Here is a 23,673-nt window from a genome sequence, read left to right as displayed (position 1 = left end):
TGTGGTTGTTTCTGCTCTTCTTGTTGCTTCTTCTCCCTTCTCTTGTCTGTTGGGAGGATGTGCCCAGTGAATGTGAATTGGAAGGGAGCTATGGGGATACTAGGCTAGGAGATGCTGTCATTGGTGGGGTCCTCTCTCTTATTTGTACTATACACACTGCAATCAATTTTCAGAGACTACCAGCAATGCAGGAAGTCAAGTTCTCGTAAGTTATTTTGTGTTTGGTGGCCATCACTCTACTTGAAACATGAAGACTAGGGAACAAAAGACTGCACTGGGGTGGCATTTCAACAGGTGCAGCTTGTTGAGAAGAACAGTTTGGGGATGGGGCTGTGCCATGGCCAGGAAGGGAGCAGAGAGCATTGAAAGCAGCTCTGTTTATTTCCTACCCCTTTCCTGGCCACAGACTAAGTGCATATATCCACTTGGACTTGCACTAGCAAAATCATTGGCACAGGTCTGAGTAGATCCATTGCAGCAGCTAAGACTTACTTCAGGACAGAGGAAGAAATGTTCCCTTATGTAATCATTTTTGTTCTGGTCAGATGAACAACTCCATTCCTGCACCCCACTTCCTGAGTGAGGTTCCTGTGAGGTTCCATCAGGATGCCAGCCACAATTGTAGCTGGAACTGTAGTTCAGGATGCAGAAGTTCAGATGCAGCTGGGTTAGACATGCATTTGCAGCCCAGTGGTTGTTTTTGCTCTTCTTGCTGCTGCTTCTCCATTCTCTTGTCTGTTGGGAGAATGTGCCCAGTAAATGTGAATTTGAAGGAAGCTATGGGGATACTAGGCTAGGAGATGCTGTCATTGGTGGGGTCCTCTCTCTTATTCGTCCTATACACTCTGCAATCAATTTTCAGAGACTACCAGCAAAGAAGGAAGTCAATTTCATGTAAGTTATTTCTTGTTTGGTACCCATCATGCTATTTGAAATATGAAGACTAGAGATCAAACAACTGCACTGGGGTGGAATTTCAAGGTGCAGCTTGAACAGGGTGGGGTTGGGGCAATGCCATGCTCAGGAAGAGAGCGGATATCTTTGAAAGCACCTTCGTTTATATCCTATCTCCCTTTCTGGCCACAAAATACCTACATATAGCCACTTGGACTTGCAGCAGCAAAATCACAGGCACAGTAGATCCATTGCAGCAGCTAAGACTTACTTCAGGGCAAAGAAAGAAATGTTCCCTTACACAATTATGTTTGTTCTGGTCAGATGAATAACTCCATTGCTGCACCCCTCTTCCTTACACCTCTTTAGTTTTGTTTCCTTTTCTCATTGTACTTGGGATGAGTTTTTCACTGTACAAGCATATATCCAATAGCGTGGGTGTCATTGTCCCCTAAAATTGAGTGCTGTGCAAACCAGCACTAAAAAAGACATTGTTCTTGATGGGACAAGAACCTGACACTGACTGGCCAGAATACACTGCTCTGATTGACAATAGCTGTCAGTCATGCCCAGGATGAAGAACACTGTAGCAAAACAGTGCTCAAGGAAATGCCATTGTGGGTGGTACTACTGTAAATGTATATGTGGTGCACATGACAATGTGCTAGACCTTATCTCTGCCTCAATGTCAATCTCATTTCAGAATAGGGTACAAACATTATCAGCATGTCCTGGCCTTCCTTTTTGCCATTCATGAGATCAATAGGAATCCCAACCTCTTGCCCAATGTGACCTTGGGCTTTAAAATCTATGACAACTTTTTTGAAGGAATGGTCACATATAAGTCCATCCTGGATCTACTCTTCAAACAACAAAGGAATGTGCCCAATTACAAGTGTGATAAGAAAGGTGATGTCTTGTCTGTCATTGGGGGATTCACAGTAGAGTATGTCATCCAAATGGCCAACATTCTTAGCCACTACAAGTTTCCACAGGTATGTACATTCAGATGCATGTATGGGTGGCATAAAACTGCTCTTCACTTCTTATATTATTTGGGACTTTATCAGTGAGTGCCTTTTTTTAGCTTGAAAAGAGTTGCAAAGGGGTAATGCAATGCAACAAGTAAATTGTTTATTCAGCAGAAATAACCATTCGAGGAGGTTCCTGAGATCTCAGTTGTATAGGAGGACATAACATGACTGATCTGTAACCCAGATGTGGGCAGAGAGACCGCCAGCTCTAAATAATAATAATAATAATAATAATAATAATAATAATAATAATAATAATAATAATAATAATAATAATAGTTGGGGTCGCTGCCTCCCTCCCACCACGACTTACCTGGAGAGGCCGGGAGAGGGACCCCACACTGGCAGCAAAAGCCTCGGGAGGAGGAGGAGAGGCTGCTCTGAGATACTTCTGGTTGTTCCGAACTGGTGTCCCCAGATCTTCAGGCATATAAGGCAGCAGCTCTACCACTGAGCCAGACCTCCTGCCCTAAACATGCTTTTCAGTGTATAGCACCCAGGTTTGTCTTCCCAGAAAATGTGTCATAAATGCAGCCAGTTATATACACTGTTCTTAAGCTAAAGCATGCCAATCTGATCGCACTGATTTCAATACTGCTTAGTCATGTCTCATATTCTGGGGATGCAAACCAAAGTGGTGATTTTAATCTTTCAAAAAATGGAAATTTGAAGCTCAGCAAAACAATAGCTTAGTCTGAATCAAATAAGTTACCCATTTCAGGACATTAAGTGATGGCTTGTGGACACGGTGAAAGGAAATGTGTGATAACTCATTTGGAGCACAACCCTATGCATGACTACTCAGAAGTAAGTCTCATTGAGATCGATGGGGCTTCCTCCCAGGAAAGTGTGTATAGGATTGCAGACTTACTATAATTTATTGATGGGAATGTCTACAAAGATACATTGTTCAGTATACTTAGAACAGTGTTTCTCAAACTGTGGGTTGGGACCCAATATGTGGGTTGCGAGCCCATTTCAGGTGGGTCCCCATTCATTTCAATATCTCATTTTTAATATATTAGACTTGATGCTACTATGGTATGTGACTGCATTTGGGGACCTTTTAACAAGCTTTTCACAAGCTACTATGTATAATCTTTTAACTATGATTGTAAATGGGACTTACTTATAAGCATGGGTAGGATTGCAGCCTAGGATTTCCTGCTTGATGATGTTATGAACTATCATGACATCACTTCCGGTGGGTCCTGACAGATTCTCATTCTAAAAAGTGGGTCCCGGTGTTAAATGTGTGAGAACCACGGACATAGATTATCATCGATAAGCAAAACTCTGGATTGTAATAAATACTTTGGTATGGAAAACAGTGGTTAATTTTCAAACCTGTTATGAGCCATGTTTCCCCCAGTTAGATTACCTATGGAACATATGAGATACCAGTCAGAAGAAATAATTTCCCTTCTCTATACTGGATGGCAATAAGGGAAGGTACTCTGCACACTGGCATAGTCCAGCTACTGCAGCATTTCCAATGGACATGAATACTTCTGGTTGTTTCGAACTGGTGTCCCCAGATCTTCAGGCATACAAGGCAGCAGCTCCACCACTGAGCCAGACCTCCTGCCCTAAACATACTTTTCAGTGTGTATAGCACCCAGGTTTGTATCCCAAGAAAATGTGTCATAAATGCAGCCACTTATATACACAGTTCTTAAGCTTAAGCAAGCCAATCCCATAGCACTGATTTCAATACTGCTTAGTCATGTATCATATTCATGGGATACAAACCATATAAATGATTTTAATCTTTTAAAAAATGGAAACTTGAAGCTTGGCAAAACAATAGCTTGGTCTGAATCAAATACGTTACCCTTTTCAGGACATTAAGTGATGGCTTGTGGACAAGGTGAAAAGAAATGTGTTATAACTCATTTGGAGCACAACCCTATGCATGACTACTCAGAAGTAAGTCTCATTGTGTTCTATGGGCAGTGGCATAGCTAATGATTGTGTAGCCCGCTGCTAAGCTCAAAATGTTGCCCCGGAAGTGAGGTGACAACCGGAAGTGACGTCACACCCGAGCTTTAAAAAAACGTAAAAACTGGGAAGAACACACCTGCTCCTCCCAGCAGCTCACCACCCACTTGCTCTGCTGACTCAGTGGCATAGCTAAGGCATCTATTTGCTACCTGGGGTCAAAGTTGTTTTTATTTTCTGGTTAATTGGCCACAACGTTTGATAGAATACAGATATTCCAATGCCATTTTTTTCATTGCATTCTGCATTAAATTACCTTTCCAACGATATATAACATGATGGTATTACTCATACATACCAATATTTTCACAATTTTGGTCACTAGTGTGAAGCTCAGCTTGTTGTCCCGATAAAGCTTGATGCCCGGTGCAACTGATACCCCCTTAGCTAAACCACTGTCTATGGGGCTTCCTCCCAGGAAAGTGTGCATACAATTGCAGACTTACTATAATTTATTGATGGGAATGTATACAAAGATACATTGTTCAGTATACCTAGCATCTCATTGATAAGCAAAATTCTGGATTGTAATAAATACTTTGGTTTGGAAAACAGTGGTTAATTTTCAAACCTGTTCTGAGCCATGTTTTCCCCCATTAGATTACTTATGGTACGTATGAGAAACCAGTCACAAAAAATAATTTCCCTTCTCTATACTGGATGGCAATAAGGGAAGGTACTCTGCACACCGGCATAGTCCAGCTACTGCTGCATTTCCAATGGACATGGATTGGCCTCATTGTTTCAGAGGATGATAGTGGAGAAGGCTTCCTGCAGAGGCTGACCCCGTTGCTGGCCCAGAACAGCATTTGTGTTGCCTTCTTACAAAAAACTGGCGTCAAGGATCTTAATTTAGATCCCACTCAAAATACATTCGTGCAAAATATATTGAGAATACACTCCACACTTTCATCCACTACAGCCAATGTTGTTATTGTTGACGGGGACTCTCAGACTCTGGAACCATTGTCACTCATTTTATATGTAGCTGAATTTACACATAAACGTCTTATAGGGAAGGTTTGGATCACATCACCTCAGTGGGATTTCGTCAGCACTGTTTACACTGAGGGCTTCTGTGCAAAAACATTCCATGGGACTTTGTCTTTCACAACCTCCGTGAAGGCCGTGCCAGGATTCCAAGACTTCCTTCAGACAATAAAGCCTAAAAAGTCACTTGCACATTTTCTCTGCATTTTCTACAAATCTGCATTCGGGTGTTGCGGTGATGAGAAAATTGAAACTTGTAAACACTGTACCGGAGAGGAGAAACTGGAGAACCTGCCTCAGACTGCATTTGAGATGGAGATGAGTGATGTGAGCTACCGTATTTACAATGGTCTCTATGCTGTAGCACATGCTTTAAATGCCATATATACGTCCAGGCCGAAAAGAATGCTGAACAGAGACACAGGCAAACCTTTGAACATTGAACCCTGGCAGGTACATTCCTCACTGTATTGAAACGGTTATGTATGGTGCAATTCCAAGCACACTTACTAGAAAGATAATTGGAGCACAGTGGAAATCACTTTTATGTAAACTTGCTGTGGATTGAATGGATGGTGTGGGTGAAATCATGTTCCCAGGCATATGGGGGGGGGGGCACATTTCTAAAGCTAAGAAGATCTGAACCTTGCAGGACTTTGATGACAGAGCTCTTGGATATCCCAGGCACATTGCTTTATAGCCCAAGCCTATGCATATCTACTCAGATGTAAGTCCATTGTGTTCAATGGGGTTGACTCCTAGGAAACCACATAGGGTTGAAGCCTTAAGTTCCAAAATGTAAGAAATGCGGAATATAACAGGAACATGTGATTCAAGCCGCAGGTGAGAAATGTAGCCCTTGGAAAAGAACCACAGCTGTCCTGCCTGCTTACACCTGAGGAGGCTCTCTTTACATCTGAGAAAGCAGAAGCAAGGAGAGGCTCCTCAGGTGTAAGCAGGCAAGTTTACAGCACCAATGACCTGCACCATAGCCCCAAGTAAAGGAACAATTGTTCCCTGACCTTGACAAGGCCTCTGTGACTACCCTCACAATGCAGGATGCAGAGCATGTCCCATTGGCATAGTTGCATCAGTGCTGCAAAGTTTGGATTGGGCCCATAGGTGTGGACAAGTTGGATAAGATGGTGAGCTGAGAGGAGAGGAAAATGAGGAAGATCAGCAAAGCATATTCTAATAGTTTTTAATAAATGAAAAAGTTATTTTAACTTGTACATCTCAGGATTACAGGTGCCTTTTCTGACCAGGGGTTTGGTAACACAGTGCGCAATATACATGGAAGCTATCAGCTGTTTTCTATTTTTGTCCAATCTAGATGCACTCTTTTTTGAAGAATATCCACTTTAACAATGGTGCTGGCCATGAAATCTGGTTTGCCAATCAGGAACTGTCTTCTGGACTTGATGTCATCAACTGGGTCACTTTCCCCAATCAATCCTTCCTTAAGATCCAAGCTGGAAAGATTTCTCCAAGTCAAGGGTTTACCATCCATGATGAGGCCATTGTGTGGAATAGCAGATTTCAGCAGGTAGGGCTAAAATCCTTCAGCAAGGTCACCTCTTCATTTGCTTTGGAACATTCCTGAACATGAAAGGCACTGCATGCTATGGTGGGGGCAGGATTGAGAGGCCTTTGAGATGTAAAGGAACATACTTTCCCCTGACCTCTGTATAGGCCCCCTGACAGTCTAGGGGTCTCCTTGTACCTAAGCCAGCTCTATAACTGGTATAAGCCCGAGGAGAGCCAGAGGATGGAGAAGCTTGAAAACGAGGGGATAGGATTCAACATGCATGACTCCCACCAGTCAACCCCTCCCCTCCCTGACCGACCCTTGTTCCTCCCCTGAAGTGCCGTATTACTCCTCATCGCTGCCCAATACCCAACCCTGCCAACAATTTACTTGAGTCTCCAATTGTGGCAGCCAGAAGGTGTCCTGCAATGCTGGAATGTGAGTCCTAGCAGTGCAGGGTGACCAAATGATTTTGCCCCTGCAGCGCAATCGTATACCTGACTACTCAGAAATAAGTCTCACTATGTTGAATTGGGCTTACTGTCAGGAAAGTGTATATAGGATTGCAGCCTTACAGTCACAGTTGGTATTGTACAAGTCTTGTAGGAATGCTGAAACAAACCATTAGTACATATACCTAAAGTTAATATCCAAATGAATTTTAACTGTTCTATTTTCCCCAAACATTCAAGAAGCTGTAAACCTATCCACACTTACCTTGAGTAAGACCCATTGACTATCACTGTTAAAAGCATATACATAGTATCTTGTTAAAAGTACAGATCTGAAACATTTCCCCAACATACATACCATAGTAGCATAAAGTCAAATATATTAAAAATAAAATGCACATTGAAATTAATGGGGACCCATCCAAAATTGGTTTGCGACTCACCAAATGGGTCCTGAACAACAGTTTGAGAAACACTGAATAAGACTGCAGCCTTAGAGTCACAGATCGGTATTATCCAGGGTTCGTAGGATTGCTACGACTGCACTATTAGTGCACATGCCTAAAGTAAATATCCTCATCCACTTTAACCTAAACTTGTACTGGGTCATTCCTGTCCTCTACAGACACAGAATAAAATCATTTTAAACATATTTGCAAGGCACGTAGCCTCTCATGTTGATTAATCAAATATCTATATTGAGGAAAAGATGGTAAATAAATCTACCTATATTGAGAAATAAATCAAAGAGATAGCTGGGGTTTGAGTTGGGCCCCACTCAAAGGTGGGCCTCACCTTTTAACAAGATGAAACACACAGAAAAAAGGAGGATGTCCCTAGTGTTGAGTATTAAAAGACAGCTTCCTCTTATGTTCCATTCTTTTTATTCTTAGATGCTACCCCATTCAGAATCTAATTGCTACTGGGCACTTGTGTACCATGAAGGGTAAAGGGGGACAGACGTCCCAGGATTCCACCCCTCTGCCCCCCAGCCAGCATCCATGCCTCCCAACCACCACTTTCACCACTTTCAGCTGCCCTTCAGAGACCTTCTGGGGGCCGGGGAAGTTGCATATGGCCACCTCCTGCCCTCCGGAGGCCTTCTGAATCCTCTGGAAGGCTTTTAAAAGCCCTTATGTTTAAAAGCCCTTATAAGACCTGCAGACGGCCAGAGGAGACCATGTGTGGCCTGGAAACTATGGTAAGAGGTGGCAACCGGTGGGGGGGGCAGTATTCTTTGATCCTGGCCCCCGGCAGCACAGGGGCCAGGAATGCCAGTTCAATTGCCAATTCCCTGACAAAATAAGAGCACACTGAGTTTTCTGCTAGCAGAAAGGCACTTTGGGACTAAAACCAAATCCTGGTGCATTTCCTGCTTCTTTTGGACTGTGCTCTGAACTGTTTTGAATCCCAGTAGGAAAAACAGATCTCTCTACCGACTCTCCCTGAAGTCAAATACTACAGGAGTCTACAGCAGGTCGTTGGCAACAGGAGAGTTCTCTGTTGCTGGTCAGGATCAAGTTGATCTCCTATTCTTGATCAGCTGAAGTGCACTGAAAGAGAAGGATGATCGTGGTGATGGGCATCCAATGTTTGCTTCAGCCTTTCTTCCCATTCTTTCTTCTTAGAATCCGCCTGGTTCAACCTGTGTTGAGAGCTGCCGTGTCGGACACAGCAAGACGGTTCGAGAAGGGAAAGCAATCTGTTGCTATGATTGTTCTTCGTGTCCAGATGACATGATATCTAACCAGATAGGTGATTGACAGTGCCCTGAATTTCCAGGAAATATTTGCAAATTTGTCGAGCCTAACACCATAACATATGCCTAGGTATGGTCTCTTCTTCTCCAAACACATAATCATGATGCACGGATTCTTAAAGTGAAACTGGTTACAACTTTAACAAGGGAGGATCCATGAAAGACTTCAGAGGCAGTCCATTAAACAGTTTAGTGCACTTAACTCCACTGGTGCCTGTCACTTGCTGCATTTTGTCACTCCCCTGATACTAAGCATTTTTCACCAGGAAAGTGAGGAATTCTTGTCCAACGTTTGCTTTCAACCTTCCATCATTCTTCTGGATTCATAGAGCTACTGACACTCTCTTTGTCCTTTTCAGATGCAGCTCATTGCGTCAAATGCCCAGAAGACCAGTACCCAAACAAGAACCAAAATCAATGTATCCCCAAACAGACAGTCTTCCTAAAGTACGAGGAACCCTTAGGAATTGGTTTGGTTTCTATTGCTTTTTCCTTTACAGCAATAACAGTTATGGTGATACTGATCTTTTTAAAGAACTGGAACACTCCCATTGTCAAAGCCAACAATCAAAACCTCACCTGCATTCTTCTCACCTCCATCCTGCTTTGCTACCTTTCCTCCCTGCTCTTCCTCGGCAAACCTAGCAAGGTGTTCTGCCTTCTCCGACAATCGGCTTTTGGCATCATTTTCTCTGTGGCTGTTTCTTGTGTTTTGGCAAAAACCATCACTGTGGTCCTGGCCTTCATGGCCACCCAGCCAGGGAACAGGATGAGGAAATGGCTGGGGAAAAAAGTGGCCCACTCCATTGTCCTTTCCTGTTCCCTCATTCAAGTGGGGATTTGCACTGTATGGCTGTCCACCTCTCCTCCTTTTCCAGATGTTGACATGCACTCGCAGACTGAGCACATCATAGTGGAGTGTAATGAAGGGTCGATCATCATGCTCTATTCTGTCCTGGGCTACGTTGGTTTTCTGGCCCTCACCAGCTTCACAGTTGCTTTTCTAGCCCGAAAACTGCCAGATACTTTCAATGAAGCCAAATTCATCACCTTCAGCATGCTGGTCTTCTTTAGTGTGTGGATCTCCTTCATTCCTGCTTACCTGAGCACCAAGGGGAAAGACGTGGTGGCCGTGGAGGTCTTTGCCATCTTGGCCTCCAACACTGGCCTCCTGATTGGCATTTTTCTCCCTAAATGCTATGTTATTGTTCTAAAACCAGATCTCAACTGCAAGCAGCTGCTAACAGCTGCTTAAAAAAGTAATTAAATCTGATTCTAAGATGATAGTTGTTTTGCATTTTTCTCTCTCTATATGTTTCCATACAGTATGAATACTGGATCACAGCATATCACATTTTTAATCATCCTGATTCTTTAGAATCCACAAGGTGGGGTGAGAAATCATTTCAGAAGCAATAATTGCACCTCCCGTGTAGCTATCCCCGGATAATGTTAATAATGCAAGATACAACCCAGAAATCAAAATGTGGAAACAAGGAAATACAAAGTTCATATTAAAGGCATGATGCTAAGGCAGCACAGGTGACCAAAAGAACCCAATGGTTTCCATACTCTAGAACAGGGTTGCCCAAACCCCGGCCTGGAGGCCATTTGTGGCCCTTGGGGACCCCCAATCCAGCCCATGGAGAGTCCTCAGTCTCCAATGAGCCTCTGGCCCAACAGAGACTTGTTGGAGCCTGTGCTGGCCCAACGTGATTACTCTCAGTGGAAGGGCCTTCTGTTTGACACCTTGCGTGAGTTGCAGGCCAAGGGCTTCTTCCGCTGCTTGCTGTTTTATATCTGTGAAACAGCAGCAAAGGCCAGTCTGGCTTTGTGCAATGTCTTTTATAGGCCTTGAGCTATCATGAAACCTTCATTTATTCAGATAAGTTCCATCTCCAATATATTCATTTATGTAAAACCTTTATTCAAATTTTAAATGTAAAGGAATTCTTTTTTTCCTGGCCCCCAATGCATATGTCAGAGAGATTATGTGGCCCTCCTGTCAAAAAGTTTGGACACCCCTGCTCTAAGAGAAGAATTGTCCTCCAAGAATTCCTTCCTTCACAAGAGGAACACTTTTTCCAAGTAGGGACCTTTATAGCCTACTTGACTATTGGAAATTTGTATGCAGTATCTACTTTTTTCCCCCCAGTCATGGATATTTGTGGTCATGATGCAATAACCCAGCTTCTTCTGAGCATTATGAAGCACTGCTTCTCAGTCATGTTACTTAGAACTGGTCCTTTTCTTTCAACTTTCATCATCTAGTTCTCGGCCACTTAGTCATAACGAGCTCTAGGCTGGTGCATCAGATCAGAATATGCACCCAACTCTGCTGCGCTGGTGGGGTCGCTGGGTCAGAAAGAGAAAGATCTCGATACACCTTCAGTGGCATCGCAGGTGTGTGTGTGGAAGGTGTGTACCAGACCGGATGACACCCTCAGGGGCATGGCACCACTAGTGGCCAATATTTTGGAAAACTTTGGGAAATTGTGTATTTCTGAATAAAAGCACAATGTTATATATCATTGGAATAATAATTTCATGAAGAACGTAATGAAACAAGCCACATTGAATTATCTGTATTCTGTGATACATTATGGCCAATTAATCTGAAAAAGAGAACACAACTGCCTTATGTAACAAAAAGTGGTTTTACTAAACTCAAAACTGATCAATGAGACTAATTGTTCCAAGAGCCTCTGAGGTGTTATTGTGATTCAGCAGGCAACCAATAAGGCGTTCATATGCAGAGATGGGCAAGTCAAGCACAGCTTGACTTGAGTCAAGTTATGAGTCTGCACCCCCTTTAACCTGACACAAAAAGGAGCCCTAACAAGCAGGACATTTGACACCCAGGGCCCATCAATTGTTGTCACCCCATAAAATATCATTCATTCATTCTTTCACATTTTTATACCACTTTTCCTCTAAGCAGCTTAGGGTGGTGTGCATGGTTCCTCTCCTTATTTTGTCCTCACAACCCTGTGAGGTAGGTGAGACTGAGAGATAGTAATGTTCATGACATGAAATGAATAATAATAATGGCCAGAAAATAAATGCAGTGAATATTTCCCCACAAGCAACGCATGAAATTCTGCATCAAATGGTATATAACATGATGGTATTATTCCTAAAAGTCATGATTTCTAGAATTTTGGTCACTAGGGTGTCACCCACCCCCCACTCCCCCGAGGATGTCTCATTGACCTGTTTTGAGTTAAGGCAGTGGTTCTCAAACTTTTACCACTGAGACCCACTTTTTAGAATGGCAATGCGTCCAGGACCCACCAGAAGTGATGTCATGACTGGAAGGGACATCATCAAGCAAAATAAAATTAATAATTAAAAAAATAAATTAAAGAAAAACAAATAATTAAATAAGGGGTAGCCAGCCCAGTTTCGTCAAGTGACTTTTCTCTGTAGCCTGTCTGCTATAACACCCCCCGCAATAGTGAGATTTCCAGCCCTCCCCAGTGCCCAGTTCAGTGTAAGTTTTTATACTTCAAGCATATCACTATCAGGACCCACCCAGCTTTACAAGTCTAAAAACAAAGAAAAATTGACCTTACCAGCTCAAGCCTCTGTTCTATTCTTTGGGGGGGGTGCTGCCTTCTGGAGCATTTGTTGAGCTCCGCTTTCATTGGATTGGGACCATGTAGCTAGCCTTGCATTCCCCTTTGCCTGACTTGACCAGCAGCCGAGGCACCGTTGTTTACTTGTGAGTAAACATGACATGTGGCTTCCTTTTGCTCTGTATAGGGCTCAATACATTTGTCTGCTTGGAGGGAGGGACTTCCTTCTTAGGTGTTTTTGGGGGCTGCTTTCATTGGATAGCAACCATTCTGGTGTCTTTGACTTCCTCTCAGTCTGCCCTTTCAAAAGGACTAAGGCCCGTTCACCTACTCACAAGTAAACATGCAATATGGTTCACTTTCTCTTTCCATAGGGCTACTTGCATTTTTGGGTTTCCTGTTTTTTGGCCATAAAATTGGATGGAAAGGAGATACCTTACCCTTTTTTCATCTGCATTCAGCGAGAAATTCGGCATCCAACGGTAAGTAGCATGATGCGGTCATTCCTCACCTCTGCGATGTTAGCAATGTTGGGTCATGACAGGGGTCGAGCCCTTGTCCGACCCCTGCCTTACCTGGCTGCAGGCCAGGGGCAGAATTTCCTAGCCACAGAGCCACCACTGCCTCTCCAGCTGACCAGGCAAGACACAGGCCAGCTGGATGGGAGAGACTGTCCCACAGAGCTCAGCTGACCAGAGCAGTGAGCAGGGCAGGGTCACCATTAACCACCAAAGAGGAGGGCAGCAGGCTAGGGTCAGGGCCCCTTTAAGCAAAGAGAGGGAGGAAGGGGAGCAATCGAGGTTGTGGCTGGGGAGGATAAAAGCAGGGAAGCCTGTGATGACAGGCAGTTCTGGAGAGGTAAGGCAGGAGCCCCTGCCTGAAAACCAAGGGCCTTAGGTCCTGCCTCCAGGGAGGAGGACAAGGGTGTTGTGAACCCCCTCCCCCTGGCTTGGTCTGAGGCTTCCCCTGCAAGGAAACCCAGGGAGGTGGACACCCCACCCAGGGGTCCCAAGAGACCATCCAGCTGACCCTCAGCACCCTGCTGGGTGACCCCAAGAGACCCCATTTTGGGGCACCACTCACAGGTCATATGAGGTGTCAGCCCCCAAGGCTGGTACTTGGGGTGGACCACTGCTGCTCACTAGCTACACCACTGCTAACAAGCAGACTTTCTGAGTTGCCGAGAGCATTTTGGGGACTTTAAAAGACTCCAGTCCCAAGTTTTTCAGCAAAGAAGTCAGCTGTGGCTCTGTGGACAAAAACGGAGCTGCTGCAGGGTGTGTGTGTGTGTGTGTGTTGGGGTTCTCATTTGATACTCCCCTGGTATCCCCATCCCATCTGTAAACAAGGTGGGAGGGGTGGAACAAACTGCGTGAGAGTGGGGACAGAAGCAGTGAGAGGCAGGAGGGCCACATGCAGCAGCTGGCAGGTTTACCAGTATGACCCACTCCTCTGCAGCTTGACTCAGAAGTAATTCCACTGTGGCCAGTCATTCACTGAGCCTGCTGAAACCATGCCATTTCTTCTGGATGACTAAGAACCACCACTACCCTTGGCCAACACCTTCTTCCCACACTTGTTAGGGAAAAAAACCATCCAATGATTCTCAGTTCCTTCAGATATGCTCCCACCTCCCCCCCTTCTCAGTGCAAAACCCAAACATTAACCCTTCCCTGTCTCCTGGCTGGAATTTCCCTGCTGCTTGCCCTGTCTGAAGGATGGCCCCATAATGTCTTTCATGCCTCAGAAAAAGTAAGCCAGCACACCCAGACAGAGACAGACTCATGTCTGCATGTGTGGAGACTCATTTCCGAGTCAGTGACCTGTATTCGAGACAGTGCAAGAGTATATAATATACAACACTAAGGGCAGAATCCTAACCAGGTCTACTCAGAAGTAAGTCCTGTTTTGTTCAATGGGACTGACTTTCAGGAAAGTGTGGTTAGGATTGCAGCCTTAATTCATAGAATGGGATGGCTGTTTTGCCTTCTTTTTTAATTTTTATATAAGGCACTGGTTCCCAACCTATGGTCCGGGGACCACAGGTGGTCCGTGAGACCCTGAGAAGTGGTCCGCAACATCACAAGAAAAAAAAATGATTTTGATCACTTCCAGTTTCTTACTGAGCCACTTATTTATTATTTATAAATAAAAAATCTCTAATAAACCCTTTACCCCCATACCCACAAATAAAGAGACCAGACTTTGGCTTTGATGAAAATGGGCCACTTACTTAAGTCTTAACTGCAGCAGGGCAATAACAATAACATACAAGCGTGTGGGGCAATATGGGGGAAATGGTCCTAGCCGTCTGCCTCTCCCTGCAAACTCATTGGGCATACCGCCAGGCTCGAGGCCCCAGCTGTCAATAGCCAGCCTAGGCCTTTCAACGCCACCCCCAAAGGGGGGAAGGCAGCCGGAATTCAGACCAGCTGACAGAGCCTCACCGGCCTGACAGTCCTGGCAAGGGGCTCGCCTGCCTGCCTCCTAGAGCCGGTCACACATCATAGGAGTGGTTCAGACTCACCCCTCCCCCTGCTGCCTTGGATGGACACTGAGCCAGATACCTACCTACCCAGCCCCGCACGTATCCTGCCACAGGGGAAGACAGCCTGGTGCTTGTCGTCCCCGCTCCCCAACAAGGATGAAATCCTTCAAGCCCTGCTGCAGCTCAGAAAAAAACAAGTCATTGCCAACTGGTGACAGATGCACCCCATTGCTGTGGAACAGGGCAGGCTGCCTGAACCCAATAGCAGGGTGTTGGATCACTGCCCCGCCCTGCTCAACTACTACCCTCCCCAGGTAAGCGTTCACTCTTTTCCTGGTGATGTCTATTCTGTGGACACTCTGTGCCCCGCGCCAAACACGCCAGGGAAGAGATTGGACCAAAGGATAGCAATCCCTGGGAACCAACTTCTAAGCAATGACAACTCCCTATGGGCCTGGAGTCTCAACGACATTGTAGTCTTCTGGCCCAGGTCGTTCTCCCCTAAGTGTACCATGATTACCTGGGGATGGGGATGCCGTGCCAGATAATTAAGCAGCAATGGCATGAACTGTTCCCAGTGCATGCCCTTTTGGCAGCCCAGGTGACAATGGCCAGGCCTCCCAGTCCCAACTGGGAGCCAAAGCTGCCAGCCAATGCCCTCTTCCAGGCCCAAAAGATAATTGAGTGACCGCAGATCAGGACCCTCACGGGAGTCGACCTACAAAGACCTGCAACAGAAAAAGTAACATAAGCCACTAACACTGGATCCTCTAGTGGGATTCCCTGGGCTAAATCCCTCTGGATCCCCTGGATAGCTCTGGCACGGAAGCCCAACCTGGCTGCCGTCGATGCGACACCGATTCTAAAGGAATGCAGGTTGAACTGCCCGGCTGCCATTCCAAGCCTCTGCAGAGCGGCATTAAAAACCACCCTGAACTGATACACTGTCAGGGGGGAGGAATTCTGATGCCAAAAAATGGCCCGTCCCCCCGGGGCGCTATGCGGTGGTAGTCCACAACCGCCTGAACCGGGCAGATATCCACATCGGCAGCTCTTTTCAGGTGGTCCCAATGGCCCTTACCTTGCTTGTCTATCTTAGAACACCTTAAAAACAGAAACACGGTTAACACCCAACTGACAATTGCCCCATCGCAAGGCCCTGTCCCCGGGGGCAACTTTAGAAACGGATAATACCTCGCTAGGGCGGAAGGCTCCTAAGAACAATATCAGGCTACAAGCCTTAAACAGCATCTCCTCATAACCCGATGCGCAATGCAGACCGAAGTTGGCACATAAGCCCCGCAGCAGGCCTGGGGTGACCGGCTTCCGGGCATCTGGGAGCATGGGACAGTTCCTCATAATCCCTTCCAGCATCCGCCTGACCCAAAAGTCTGATGTGTTGTCAACCCAACCCAAGGCCTTGGACTGGAAAGACAGAGCTGCCAAGTACACCGAGATTGAGCCTGCCAACAACCTCCTGCTCCAAATGGCAATCACAAACTTCATCAGTTGACTCACTGGCAGAGGCCATGCCTCCACCAGATGCTGCTGCCTTCGAAAAACCAAAAACTCCTGAACCTTCTTCCTATAACTGTCCCTGGTAGCGGCCGCTAGGGAAGCCCAGATCATGTTTTGGGCAGTGCTGAGCCAAGGCTCCAAAGCCATAGGGGCATGGGTTCTGAGTCCAAGTGAGCCTCCGGAGCCAGCTGCCGGAAACGCTCCTCCTGAAAATGAGAGAGAGCGTCAGCAATGCTGTTTTGAAACCCAGCCACGTGCTGTGCAGAAAAGAGGACATTAACTGATAGGCACTGGAGAACGAAAGCTCTCACCAAGCACATAATCCTGGGCGATTTAGACGTTTGCTTGTTGATGATTCTCACCACTGCCTGATTGTCACACCAGAAGCGAACGGAAGAATTGGCAAACTTGGGGGCCCATAAGTGCACAGCCACCAGGATGGGAAAAAACTCGAGAAAGGTCAAATCCCTTGTGAAGCCCTCCTGCACCCAGTCACTTGGCCAGCGGGCAGCTACCTCTAAAATAGACTCCGAACCCATGACCCTCTCCTGCATCAGATTGCACCTGCAACTCGGCCTCCACCAACCTCCACGTTCTCCAAAACGAAACCCTATTAAGTTGTTTGAGAAACCGGAGCCACACGGCCATTTTGCCTCATAGTAACCCATATGCAGTGGGAAGTCCTGCGCAGTCCTGCCATCAAGTCACACATGCACCACAAAAAGGCCCGCCCTGGTGCCACAACCCGGCAGGCAAAGTTGAGGGGCCCAACTAGCACCTGAAGCTCCCTCAGTGTCATTTTCTTGGCAGCCAGGGCCTGCCTAGCAAATCAGCCAGTCGCTGCAGCTTGGCTTCTGAGAGCCTACTACACTGGTTAACAGTATGCAGCTTGATGCCAAGGTACGTCAACCGAGTGGCAGGACCCTCAGTCTTGTTGTGCGCCAGGGGGACTCCCAGCTGCTCACACAGAGCAATACAAGTCGAGAGCAGCATTTCGCATGTTCCAGTTCCAGCTGGTCCTATGAAAAGAAAACTTTCGAGATAGTGAGCGGAAATGACCCGCCCCGTCTGAAACTGGACAGCCCACTCCAAGAAGGTATTGAAACACTCGAAATGGGCACACAAAATAGCATATCCCATAGCTACGCTCTGCCAACATAATTGGCGCCTTTGAAACAAAAGCCCAGGTGGCAGAAATCATCTGGATGGACAGGTAGCAGGCGAATGCGGACACTACGTCCGCCTTCGCCATTAGCGCGCCCACGCCACTTCAAAACCCATGAAGGTGTTTTAAATTCAATGCATCAGGAAAGTGTGGAAGGAACAACTGCACTTTCCTGCACGCATGCGGCTTGTGCAGGGCCGAGCACCCGGTGTCCTCCTGCCCTAAGCTGGGTGGGCACAAGCAGGGCGCTGGACAGCAGGCAGGGCGTAGCCGCAGGGTCGGCACTCCCTCTTTCCCTCCCCCCAATAGCAAGGGGGCCAACACCAATTAAGTTGCCCCAGTTATGTTTATGGTTGGGTTCTTATCCCGTCAAATTTTCTGCGGCGTGTTTGGTGGAGGGGTTTTCTTGGGGTTTTCGAATTCCAGTGGAAAGGCCCGTTGAGACCGTGCTGGCCAAGAATTTGCGTTCAGTTAAAGGGTTGGAGCATGTTGTTAGGAAAAAGATTGCTAAAGAGGTAGAAGCAGGCAGGGTGGTTGGACTTTTCCGACCCCGCCTATTCGTAACCTGCAGGTTTCTCCTTTGGGGGTAGTGCCTAAGAAATCCCCAGGGGAGTTCTGGCTAATTCATCATCTCTCCTTCCTGGAGGGCAGCTCCGTGAACAATGGGATGCCCAGTGATCTGTGTACCATTAGGTACACATCGTTAGATCAAGCAGTGGGGCTGCCTTGCTTGGTTCAGATTTATTCCTGGCAATAAGATGGCCACTGTCAGAGCGGTCATCCCACGCCAGCCTGGAAGGGATGACCAACTGTGTCCACAACTCCCATTGTGGAACATGCCAATCCAACGCCGGATCATGCGTGGCATGCAACCTAAAATGGTGGTCATAAGTCATCCAGGTCATGCCTGTATAGTCCCTGAACACCCTGTGCACAATGTCCAAATACTTGAGCAGAGCAAGGGCTCGGTTGGGATACATCTGGAGCAGCACGGATGTGTAAATGACAAAACCTTTAAACAATTAGCCCAGTTCTTGTCAATCTTCTGCTTCCACACCATCTCCTGGTCCTGAACCGGCTCACCCAACTTCAGGATGGGTTCTGGCTCGATCTGCAGAAGGCTGAACATGTCCACATATTCGCCCCTCCAGATCTTTTCTTTGACTGCTAGAGCCAAGTGACCACCCAAGGGGAGAGCCACATACCTCTAGGAGACCCAGGGATGCTCAACTTGCTCCACACAACCTCCCAATGGCGCCCCAGGGGTGTCCACAGGGGCCATTAAGTTCCCCAAGTGGGGAAAAGCTGCCAAGCCCAGTGCCCCAGAGGCCCAGACAGGGAGTGGGGGAGTGGCCACACCAACCAGCGCCACTGCAGCCTGTGCCAGATCGCCCTGGGCTCCCTGCTGGGAAATATGGGTTGGGCGCCCCCCCACTGAGACCAGGGCCACCACTGCACACCAAGGGTGACAGAGGGAACTGCGAAGCCCTCCTGTTCATCCCATACCGCTCCTAAACTGCCACCTGCATCTAGTGCCGTCTCACCTGAAGCGCTTGGCTGTGCAGCCTTCTGCGCTAGCTGCGTGGCACTTGTGATCTCTACTTTGGACATGTGGTCCCTTTGGGCGGAGGGTTCTGGAACATCAACATCCCCTTGGCCCCTCACATGCTTCCTAGAAGACAAAAGCTCTCTGAGACGGGTACTGCGCCCTTTCCTAGTTGACCTACGTAGCGAGGTAACTGTACCGGATACCCCACCCCATCACCTTTCCCCGCACCACGAAGGACTTTCTCCTTCTCTCTAGCCTCAAAGCCCGCAAACAGCGCCCTCAGCTCGTTGTAATCCTCCTCCCCTTCTGAAGAAGAAACTGGAGGGGAAGGAGGGGGTGCAGGTCTCTTGGGGGCTTTCCCGCCCCTCTTTGGCTTCTCTTACCCATAGTGAGTCTGAAAGAGAAATGTCCCCCCACCCTGTGTGCTAGAATTCACTGGTGGATACAAGTGCCCGAAAGCACAGAAAGCAGGGGAGGAGGCACAAGCCCCGCTCCCAGATGCTCCCACAATGCCTGCTTCACTCCTCTGGACCCTCAGGTGGATGGAGGACCGGCAAGGCTTCCTCCATGCTCGCACGCCTCACGCGATGACGCCCTCCGCAGCAGGACTGCTGCCCGCCACACCGCCTCAGCCTCGCCGCTCAGGCCGCCCGGAATGCACTGCTGCAGCCCGTTGACGGTGGATGAAAGTTCCGCAGCCTCGTGCCTGCCTGCTCCTGCTCGCCCTCGCCTTGTCGAGAGGCATGCCTAGCCTCTTGGTGGGGCCGCGAGCCAGCCAAGTTTGCTCCCACTGAGGACGCGCCTGCCCTCGTTGCCAGCCTGGAGCGCACTGAGCCCGGCTGGAGCGCGTGCTCCAGGCAGGTGCTCCGGCCCCGCCTCCCCCAGCCGTGATAACCAATCGTGGCAGAAGCCTCAGCCTTGAAGCACGAGGCGGGCAGGGGGGTAATCGGCCGCTGGCACCAAATTGGCACCAAGGGCATTTCTAATTACAAATCTTTTCTAATTCCGTACCTCTGCTGCTGGTGAACCTGGAGGCCCCGGAAGTGAAGGAAGCTGTGTTCCTCTTGCCTCTGGAGGCTCTTCTGGAGCCCTTAGAGGATATATGCATCTGCCCATGGCCTCTGTGAGCTTCAGAATGAAGCCCAGAATCATTTAAAGTGATTTCTGGTTTTTGGTGAAAACCAGAAGACCCCTTTAAACGAGTTCAGGTTTCATATGGAAGCCTGCAGAGGCTGAGGGCAGATGTACACGTCCACTGCAGGCTTCAGAAGAGCCTCTGGGAGTTTGAGTTGGGGGGGGGGGAAATGCCATTTCATTACCTGTGGGGGTTCCAAGAATAGAACCCCTGTGGATAATACGGGCCGCCTGTATTACAAATTTAAATGTTTTTTTAGTGTCCTGGGGCGGAGGGGTTGCATGTGGACCCTGACAATTCCAACTTTGGCCTCAGTGGTCTGTGGTCTCTTAAAGGTTGGGAAGCACTGTTCTATGTGAAAGAGAAGTTGGAGGGCCTGGCAAATGGAGCAGATCTTGGAGGATGTGGCCGCAGTTCTTCAGGACTTTGCTGTGGTTCTACTCCTGATCTCACCACTACACAATATTCCAGTGGTTTGCAAACTTTTTACAGGTCCGAGAGGCTGCTGTCTGATTCACAAACACTAAGCTGTGTGGCTATAATGGTGGATGGGCAGCAGTGCCCCCCCCCCAATTAGCAGCGTGTTTAACCCTTGATGCACAATCTGCCCTGTCAGTTTTGCAACCAATCAAAAATTGGGTCATGCCCCACTGGTGGGTTTCAGACTCACAGTTTGGGAACTGCTGCACGATTTTAAAAAGAACAATGTTTGCATTGACAGCTTTTGGGAGCTTTCTTTCCACTTAAGTGTTCACACAGGGGCATGATTGGAAGTGTAACTATAAGCCCTAAAGTCCCAAAGCCCCCCCCCATCCACCATTGTTCTGTTTATTAAATGTTGTTCCCACTGCTATTAAAATACCAACAGGCCATGTTTTATTTGTAGTATAATATGATTTGGCCCACCTGCGTAGCATTCCCTTATCAGTTATATTTACCATAGCGTAGCTGTTCTGTAATGAGGGGTGAAATCAGAACTGGAATCGCAGCAAAGGCAACACACATCTCACATCTCACCATGATCCCAGTTCAGACTGCCCTTCCCAAAATTACATACTGTTTGATCTTCGTAAACATGTATGTTATTCATTTCACAAGGACAATCAGGAGGTGTTTAGGTATTCTGTAATTATCCAGTAATTTCCTTCCTTGATTATCCTGTAATTTCCTTCCTTGGGTAGTCGGTAAGAAAAACAACCATATTTCTAAAGGAGATGGACCTGTGGTTGTTTTTGCTCTTCTTGTTGCTTCTTCTCCCTTTTCTTGTCTGTTGGGAGAATGTGCCCAGTAAATGTGAATTTGAAGGAAGCTATGCGGATACTAGGCTAGGAGATGCTGTCATTGGCGGGGTCCTCTCTCTTTTACATCCTATACACACTGCAATCAATTTTCAGACACTACCAGCAATGGAGGGAGTCAACTTCACGTAAGTTATTTTGTGTTTGGTGGCTATCATTCTACTTGAAACATGAAGACTATGGAACAAAAGACTGTACTGGGGTGGCATTTCAACAGGTGCAGCTTGTTGGGAAGAACAGTTTGGGGATGGGGCTGTGCCATGGCCAGGAAGGGAGCGGAGAGCATTGAAAGCAGCTCTGTTTATATCCTAGCCCCTTTCCTGGCCACACACTAAGTGCATATAGCCACTTGGACTTGCACCAGCAAAATCATTGGCACAGGTCTGAGTAGATCCATTGCAGCAGCTAAGACTTACTTCAGCACAGAGGAAGAAATGTTCCCTTACATAATCATTTTTGTTCTGGTCAGATGAACAACTCCACTGCTGCAGCCCTCTTCCTTACACCTCTTTAGTTTTGTTTCCTTTTCTCATTGTACTTGGGATGAGTTTTTCGCTGTACAAGCATATATCCAATAGTGTGGGTGTCTTTGTCCTCTAAAATTGAGTGCTGTGTCAACCAGCACTAAAAAAGACATTGTTCTTGATGGGACAAGAACCTGACAATGACTGGCCAGAATACACTGCTCTGATGGACAATAGCTGTCAGTCATGCGCAGGATGAACAACACTGTAGCAAAACAGTGCTGAAGGAAATGCCACTGTGGGTGGTACTACTGCAAAACCCTGGAATTGAGAACACCTCCCTCTTTAGAGTCCTTTCAGCGGGGGCTTAAGACCTTTTTATTTAGGGAGGCCTTTTATGCTGACACCAGGGGGTATGGCACTTGTAAAATGGATTTTAATTTGGGATCCAGGTTTTTATTGTATTTTATGGTTTTTAATGTCTTTTATATATGTATATTTTATTTTTTTTAATGTGTTCTTAATTGTGAACTGTCTTGAGTGTTCTTCATTGAATAAAAAGGCGGGATATAAATCTCTAAAATAAATAAATGTTTATGTGGTGCACATGGCAATCAGCTAGGCCTTATCTCTGCCTCAATGTCAATCTAATTTCAGAATGGAATATAAGCATTATCAGCATGCCCTGGCCTTCCTTTTTGCCATTCATGAGATCAATAGGAATCCCAACCTCTTGCCCAATATGACCTTGGGCTTTAAAATCTATGACAACTTTTTTGAAGGAATGGCCACATATAAGTCCATCCTGGATCTACTCTTCAAACAACAAAGGAATGTACCCAATTACAAGTGTGATAAGAAAGGTGATGTCTTGTCTGTCATTGGGGGATTCACAGTAGAGTTTGTCATCCAAATGGCCAACATTCGTAGCCACTACAAGTTTCCACAAGTATGTATATTCAGATGCATGAATGGATGGCATAAAACTGCACTTCACTTATTCAGAAGAGATGACCATTTGAGGAGGTCCTTGAGATCTCAGTTGTATAGGAGGACCAAAAATGACTAACCAGCAACCCAGATGTGGGCAGACAGACCTCGAGCTCTTAATAATAATAATAATAATAATAATAATAATAATAATAATAATAATAATAATTTATTTTATTCAGATCAAAATGACAAATCAGCTGATAATGATCGTATACACTCAAAAAACACAACATTTATCATTGATGCTATGATTAATTCAACATTTATGCTACCTGTTCTTAACCATGCCCAACTCAAGCTGTTATTGCTCTTGTCTTCTATACCTTTAATGAATTGTCAGTGTAATGGCTTTTCTCTCCAGCTATTGACGCATTTTTCATATTCTTGCTTTTTGTACTCCTCTTTGCTTTCTGTAACTTTCATCAGATTTTCCAACTGAACTGCATTTCTCAACTTTCCCAAGCTTCTCATGATATAGTCATTCAGTCCTCGCTTTTCCTCTTCTACTGTTTGTTGTACTTGCAAAAGCCCTTGGCCTCCAAACTTCCTCGGTAGATACAGTTGGTGAACGTCACTTCTAGGATGCAGCGAGTGGTAAATGTTCATCAGTTTACGGGTTTTTTGGTCAAGAGTCTCAAGTTCATTTTGGGTCCATTCAACCATCCCAGCTGAATACCTAAGCACTGGAATGGCCCACGTGTTTATTGCCTTTATGATGTTCCCAGCGTTCAGTTTTGATTTAAGCACTTTTTGTATTCTCCTTAAGTACTCTTGTTGGGTCACATTTTTTACTCTTAAGTGCAGTATATTGTCTCATTCAAGTATGC

General features: G+C 46.4%; 2 protein-coding genes across 2 annotated transcripts in view; one reads left to right on the top strand and one right to left on the bottom strand.

The window, feature by feature from the left end:
• The window catches only part of LOC136652475 (vomeronasal type-2 receptor 26-like), a 77,045-nt gene that overhangs the window by 13,639 nt on the left and 39,733 nt on the right, over nt 1-23,673 (bottom strand). The window lies entirely within an intron of this gene.
• LOC136651183 (vomeronasal type-2 receptor 26-like) lies at nt 8,080-9,913 on the top strand. Its single transcript, XM_066627373.1, has 3 exons — nt 8,080-8,100; nt 8,528-8,654; nt 9,018-9,913. The coding sequence occupies exons 1-3, from the start codon at nt 8,080-8,082 to the stop codon at nt 9,911-9,913; spliced, it is 1,044 nt and encodes a 347-aa protein (XP_066483470.1).

The sequence above is a fragment of the Tiliqua scincoides genome, chromosome 5, assembly GCF_035046505.1.
Source record: "Tiliqua scincoides isolate rTilSci1 chromosome 5, rTilSci1.hap2, whole genome shotgun sequence".
NCBI lineage: Eukaryota > Metazoa > Chordata > Lepidosauria > Squamata > Scincidae > Tiliqua > Tiliqua scincoides.
Note: the sequence above shows the minus strand (reverse complement) of the source record. Positions and strands in the feature narration are given on the sequence as shown.

Bases quoted from the DNA above. Each gene is read 5' to 3' on its own strand.
- LOC136651183 (XM_066627373.1), top strand. From the start codon at position 8,080: ATGTGTGGCCTGGAAACTATG. The intron at 8,101-8,527 runs GTAAGAGGTGGC...CTTTCTTCTTAG, and splicing joins TGTGTGGCCTGGAAACTATG to AATCCGCCTGGTTCAACCTG. The intron at 8,655-9,017 runs GTGATTGACAGT...TGTCCTTTTCAG, and splicing joins CATGATATCTAACCAGATAG to ATGCAGCTCATTGCGTCAAA.